Raw genomic sequence first — 6,354 nt, 5'->3', positions numbered from 1 at the left:
ATTACAACTGTAGAAAGGAACTAAGTTTTATGCAAAAAATAGCCAGTGATCTAATGGAACGCTGTAACTTACAGCTCATCCTGCATGTTTCATCACCAACACCCTCCATCTGTGCCTCGCTTCTGTTGCTATGAATTTGGCAGCATTTTAGCAGCTAGGCAGTGTTTATAAGAAGGGATCCCAGCAGCTATAAGAAGTCAGTCTCTGGGATTACTCATCACTTGCCTTGTGAGCTGCTTCAGGTAATTTTGTGAAGAACTGTGATAAAATTATCTCTAGAAGACCAGTAATTCAAGAATGCTGATGGGCTCATATTAAGCACCCTCAGACAATTGGTCAAATCAATGAGCTTGGAAGGAAGATTCTTTGTGCTGGTACAGAGTGAAGATTTTCCTCTCTCGTGAAAGGACGCGGGGATAAAAAAAGGACAACTTCTTCATCTCTGCAAGAAGAAATCTGATTCATTGCGAACTCAATCAGCAAGATAACATGAATGTTTCCAGGAGGTAAGCGGCACACATTGCATTCCCCTCAAGCAAATAGAAATAGGAAAGCAACATTTTGACAGGGAAAATATTGAGCTTTCAGTCATGCTGTTGCCAGGTAATCATGAGCTATGTTACTTGATGTGTACTTACATAAGGCAGAAGGCAGCCCTTGTCCCAATACTGATGAGAAATGCATATTTCTTATTCTAAAAATACTGTCTGTAAGATCTCAGCTGCTGATCCCATCTTTACTGATGAATTACCTTCTCAGAATGCATTCCTAGACTTTCATTTTTAAAAGTCAGATCTGAAAGCTTCCTTCCAACTAGTATAATTCTTCCAAAGTCTAATTTGTGCTTAAAACCTCTTTACATTTAAGCTGTATATTCCATATTTTTTTTCTTGGTAACCCCTACTTTTATTTGGTAATAACAGCAGAATGTATGAACCAGAGCTTTAATACATTTGATAGTTTTCAGACCCCTATCTAAGAAATATGAAATTCACAAGCTGATAGATCTCCTTTCAGTATTTCAGTTCAGATGGACTTGTGGGCATTCAACATTTTTCTCTCTTCAGAAATGGAAGCGGCCTCATTAGGGCTGAGCAGGCAATTGTTCAGTTGGGATAACAGTGACTGGAGGTCACTTACTATATAATGTAGCTCTTTCAAACCACCTGGGAAAGGTGGTAAAGCAATGTAAAATGTTCACTCAGAGAAATCTGGAGATACTGCTTACTTCTGACCGATATCTTCAGTTAAAGAATACCTTGCCACAGACCACCAAAATCGAAATACATTGCTAGAGCAGAATGGGAAAGTGTCATTGCATGTGTTGCTCTTATTTCCATAAATTAAAGATTATTATTTTTTTAAATATATATTTAACCCTGTTACCCTCAGAATACATTACATTCATAGGCTGAGGGAGCTGAGGTTGTTCAGCCTGGAGAAAAGAAGGCTGTGGGGTGTCCTCATTGCAGCCTTCCAGTACCTAAAGGGAGCCTGTAAATAGCAGGGGAGTCAACTCTTTGAAAGGGTAGATAACAGCAGGACAAGGGGAAATGGTTTTAAGATGAAGGAGGGAAGATTTAGGTTGGATATCAGAGGAAAGTTCTTTACAATGAGAGTGGTGAGGTGCTGGAATGGGCTGCCCAGAGAGGCTGTGGATGCCCTGTCCCCAGAGGTGTTCAAGGCCAGGTTGGATGGGGCCCTGGGCAGCCTGGTCTGCCATATTAATTGTATTAAATGTGGAGGCTGGAGCCCTGCCTGTGGCAGGTGGGATGGAGATCGATGATCCTTGAGGTCCCTTCCAACCCAGGCCATTCTATGATTCTATGATTCTATGATTCTATGATAATACTGCAAAATGTAAAGGTACGTTTTGACTCATAAAACCGATCTGTATCAACAGTAGAGAATAAGAGCACTGTACGTCCTCTCAGAAGCCTATATGCAGTCTGTCCGCCTGTCAGTGTGAGAGATATACCAAATGGCTGGTAAATGTTCTGTGTTTCCAATTATGGAAATTACATTATTAGCCTCATTGAGTTTGAAGAGCTCTTTCCCAAATCTAGCCTATGATTTAATACATACTCTGAGCTTCATTATAAACACCATAGAACTATTAATAAACAGAATCATTTTTATCTCAGTCTTGTTTTTTGTTATGGCAGGATACATTCTCTCCGAGCTCACAGGCAGAAAACCAATGCCAACACACATGAGAACTGGCACAGTACCTCTGCATTCAAGCAACAGCGTGGAGATGAGCTTGCTACAGTCCTTACACTGTACACAGTAATTGTCATGGTCCTCCTAATGGCCATCTGGGGAGCGTGGGCAAGAAAGGATTCATATGTATAGCAACAGTCTGCTTTCCCTGTTAAATATTAAAACATACATATTTGTAATGATTATTTGTACCCAGGAGGTACAACAAATGGTACCCGCGTGTTATAGCTTACTTGAAACTGCTTCAACCATGGTTACTTGGGAACCGAACCTTTGAAGACATTCAATAGGCAAAGTACAGAATGTGACTGTGAATAAGGTAACATAAAACTGCACTGTAAACATGTTTGTATTACCATTTGCATGGATAATTTTAAGCACAATATGCTTGCAGGAACAAAGGTTCATCTAATGTTTTTATCAGTCAATCTTCTGTATATCTACGCAGCTTTCCATTTTTTGTCTTACATTGTCCATTCTCTACCTCTGCTAATACTACCATGATAAAACATACTGTATATATATAAACAAGCAACTGATCTGTCACGTCACAACATAGGAACAAATCAGAAGCAGCTGTCCTGCAGGCCATGAAGGACCTCTGAAGAAGTCAAATACTCATCTCAGTGTCTGAAGAGAGTTTGACAATGGGTCTTGCATCTGCGTTTTTTAACTTCTTGTAACTCATTTGTGAACTCAGGAATAAACCCACCAAATACACTGTATTTGTGGCATCTTTTGTTGTAGGGATATTTGGCCATCTTTGCACAGTGCAGTACCAAAAGAGACCTATCTGTGTCAGCTCTAAACAGACCAATGTGGAATCAGTATTGCTGTGTCTATGCAGCTCTGACTGAATTGCAGGATTCAGGTAAAACCTCCTCTTTGGGTAAACCACTTCTTCGTGGTTTATAATGAGAGCAAAGTAAACTCTACGAAAGGGCTGACAATAGCAGGACAAGGGGAAATGGTTTTAAGTTGAAAGAGGGAAGATTTAGGTTGGATGTTAGGGGGAAGTTCTTCACTAGGAGAGTGGTTAGGCCCTGGAACAGGCTGCCCAGGGAGGTTGTGGATGCCCCGTCCTTGGAGGTGTTCAAGACCAGGTTGGACGGGGCCCTGGGCAACCTGATCTAGTAAAGGTGTATGTTTGGTGGCCCTGCCAGGCAGGGGGGTTGGAACTACATGATCCTTGAGGTCCCTTCCAACCTGAGTCATTCTGTGATTCTGTGTGATTCTGTGAGGACACCTCTTATATGATGGATGGGCCAGAAGTTCATACAAGTCATACTTGAGATCTGCCTGGGCTGAAAGCTTGGGCCATTTTAATTCAGTAATGAATGACCTGTTAACTTTATCAAGTACTACAATCCCACTGCAAAATGCAGCTTTATACATACCTTGTTTATTTTCCCCTAAGAAATTAATATATTGCAAAGCATTCAAGCAGAAAAGACAGTTATGTGGAATATTAGGTTTTAGCCACTGACTTTCAGAACAACAACTCATCATACACGTGCATAATATTGAAAAAGTTGCACTGGCAACAAACAGAACCAAAACACGCACAAAAAGCTACAGCAGCTGGCTGCACATCATCATTTATGATACACTTGTTGACTTTGTATATACCGCAGGTATAATCCTGCTCTGAGGGGGAATCACAGTCCTTAACAAGAGGCAGCTCTCAGACTGGCTTCGATGTACCAGCAAGTTGACCCAGAAAAACAGCTCTCATAACATATTACTTTCTTAATTTAACTTGGAACACATGACAATAGTAACAAACTAGTTACTAGTTCTACACCAATTAAACAGATTCACAAGAATTAGAAGCTGAGAACCCCAGCTTGGAATGCGTGTATCAATTATCACACAGTGATCTCTTCATTAATATTTCTTTATATTGCACAGAGCCTCTTTTTACTTCAAAAAAGTATTTATTTCCACATTTACATTAAACATCTTTTGTTGAGATCCTGCAAATAATACCATCTAATAAGGTGCCAATTTTCTCTTCCTGAGGAGTAATCTTGTATATCTACAGGGGAAAAAAAAAAAACAGTGAGAACAAAAGCTGTGTAAGGAAAACGTATGGGATTGCATACATTCAAGAAGCACACACACACACACATAAAGATTTCACACTTTTTAGATCAGAAACTTGTCTTGCAGGATAGATAAAGTTGGGAGTGAGAAACTAAGCAAACTAAACAAGAGAAAGCAAATGAACTAAATGAGACCAGTACTCTTAGATATGCTACGATTGGTCCAATTTTGCTGCTGCCTCCCATCATTACTATGATAGAGGTGAACAAGGAGATTTAAACTACTTGACTCTAATATGTGGGCTGGATATTCTTCAAGAATATTCCTCAAACACATATTCTTCAAGATACCTTTCTAGCATATGGTGATCTGTTAAGAGCACACAAGTCCTAACAGAGCTCCCAACAGCTAATCAACACATTTTTATTTAGCCACCCATGTTGAAACTATCTGGGTGTTCAAGATTATGAAATTCCTTGGGACCGAAAATTTGTTTTCAATTCTATGTCTATTTGTCTAAGAAAACAGGAAGGAAAAGTGACTGTGCAGTGGACACCAGTCTGGAATTCTTTTTTATGGTCCAACTTTCTGATTATCTCAAAGAATTTGATGCCTTAATATTAGTGATGCCAGAGTGCGACGCCTCAAACTTTTTTCTGGAGTAACAAAAATTAAAAAAATAAAGTTTCATGTAAATCAAGTTTACAGTCATGCTGAAGAAATAAAAACCCTACGTGAAAATTGAGATATATCAGACAATTACATACATTATTCCTTTTATTAAACCCAGCCATCCCTTTTGGCCGCATACCTTTTTAACCTTGGCAATGTCTGTTAGCTGAGGAAGCTCATCTAGAGAAACCTGCTGGCCTTCTACTTGAGATGCTATATCTTCCAGATTTACCGCTTTTTCTCTGTCTACAACCAGAACAATGAGAACGGCTGTGTCACTGTCTGAAATGCCAAACTTCTTAAATGCATCTGAAATCTAGGAAAAAATTAAAAACATCAAAATACTACACTCCTTACATCAAAATAATCATGTTCTTGCTATGTCTTATCAGTTACTGGATCAAAGAAACCAGAAGAATAAATTAACGCATTTTATCTTAATGGAACTCTGAAAAGCAACATGAGATATCAATATATTAGTGTTACTAAAAACAACAGTAACTTCTATTAGTTTGCAAGGTTAAGTAGATATCTATATTTGCTAATAACCTTGAAGCCAGACAAGTTTCTCTGACAAAAATTACATTTGAAGAGTATATCTTACATTGTTGTTTGGTGAAAGGTTGAAGATAATTTCTGCATTGAGAGTTCTGGTCTTCATTTTACCTATCTTGTGTAGATGAACCGCTTTGTTGGCTGCCACAAGAACTTGAAAGGGATCTACAATCTGCAAAATACAACCAAAGTTCAACAGAAATTCAAAGTAGTATTTTGGACTCTAGACAGGGGCACTGACTCCACCAGCTCCCTGGGCAGCCTGTGCCAGTGCCTCACCACTTGCTGGGAAGAAATTGTTCCTAATATCCAACCTGCACCTCCCCTGGTGCATGATGCCATTACATCTTGTCCTACCACTGTTACCTGGGAGCAGAGGCCAAACCCTGCTTCACTACAACCTCCTTTCCAATCATTATAGAGAGCGATTAGGCCTCCCTTGAGCCCCTTCTTCTCCATGCTGACCCACCCCAGCCCCCTCAGCGGCTCCCCATCAGAGCTGTGCTCCACTGCCCTTCTCTGGACACACTCCATGGTCCTTCTTGTGCGAAGCCCAGAACTGAGCACAGCAGCACAGCACCGCTCACCATGGCAGGGTTAATGAGCGCTCCCTCGATGGATCCCTCCATTGCCTTCTTCCGCAGGGCAGCGGCGTTCTGCACCCGGTTGAAGAGCAGCAGCGTGACGCTGCGCTCGGGGAACAGCTCCAGCGGGTGCGTGAGGTGCATCCCGGCGGGGACAGCCGAGCCCGGCTATTGCTGTCTCATGTATAAGTTTCAATACAGCGGTCGCAGGGCTGAGCACCGTGCAGGCCGCTCTGCCCTGCAGCCGGCTCCTCCTTCCCTCCGTCGTTCCTCC

At 41.1% G+C, this 6,354-nt stretch overlaps 1 protein-coding gene and 1 long non-coding RNA gene across 3 annotated transcripts; one reads left to right on the top strand and one right to left on the bottom strand.

The window, feature by feature from the left end:
* The first annotated feature begins 55 nt into the window (after positions 1 to 55).
* LOC107308135 (uncharacterized) lies at positions 56 to 2,948 on the top strand. Its single transcript, XR_001552652.3, has 2 exons — positions 56 to 506; positions 2,166 to 2,948. It is a non-coding gene; the product is annotated as an uncharacterized LOC107308135 (long non-coding RNA).
* Positions 2,949 to 4,140: 1,192 nt separating this feature from the next.
* TPRKB (TP53RK binding protein) lies at positions 4,141 to 6,332 on the bottom strand. Of its 2 annotated transcripts, none has more exons than XR_014933572.1 (4): positions 6,084 to 6,332; positions 5,546 to 5,668; positions 5,081 to 5,187; positions 4,141 to 4,261 (listed from the first exon to the last, which is right to left on the bottom strand). XR_014933572.1 is itself a non-coding variant. In XM_015851755.3 (4 exons), exons 1-4 carry the CDS (start codon positions 6,222 to 6,224, stop codon positions 4,178 to 4,180), a joined length of 525 nt encoding a protein of 174 aa, XP_015707241.2. In that variant the 5' UTR covers positions 6,225 to 6,332; the 3' UTR covers positions 4,141 to 4,177. The 2 variants fall into 2 exon arrangements, 1 of the variants encoding a protein (XP_015707241.2); XM_015851755.3 differs by having other exon boundaries at positions 5,081 to 5,257.
* Between the last annotated feature and the right edge of the window lie 22 nt (positions 6,333 to 6,354).

This window comes from Coturnix japonica, chromosome 1 (genome assembly GCF_054131305.1).
Source record: "Coturnix japonica strain WE chromosome 1, WE-NBRP24, whole genome shotgun sequence".
NCBI classification, from domain to species: Eukaryota; Metazoa; Chordata; class Aves; order Galliformes; family Phasianidae; genus Coturnix; species Coturnix japonica.
Note: the sequence above shows the minus strand (reverse complement) of the source record. Positions and strands in the feature narration are given on the sequence as shown.

Coding starts and splice junctions, on each gene's coding strand:
- TPRKB (XM_015851755.3), bottom strand. CDS start 6,224: ATGCACCTCACGCACCCGCTGGAGCTGTTCCCCGAGCGCAGCGTCACG. Junction 5,258..5,545: donor ACCTTTCACCAAACAACAAT/GTAAGATATACT, acceptor ATTTTTTCCTAG/ATTTCAGATGCATTTAAGAA. Junction 4,262..5,080: donor ACATTGCCAAGGTTAAAAAG/GTATGCGGCCAA, acceptor TTTCCCCTGTAG/ATATACAAGATTACTCCTCA.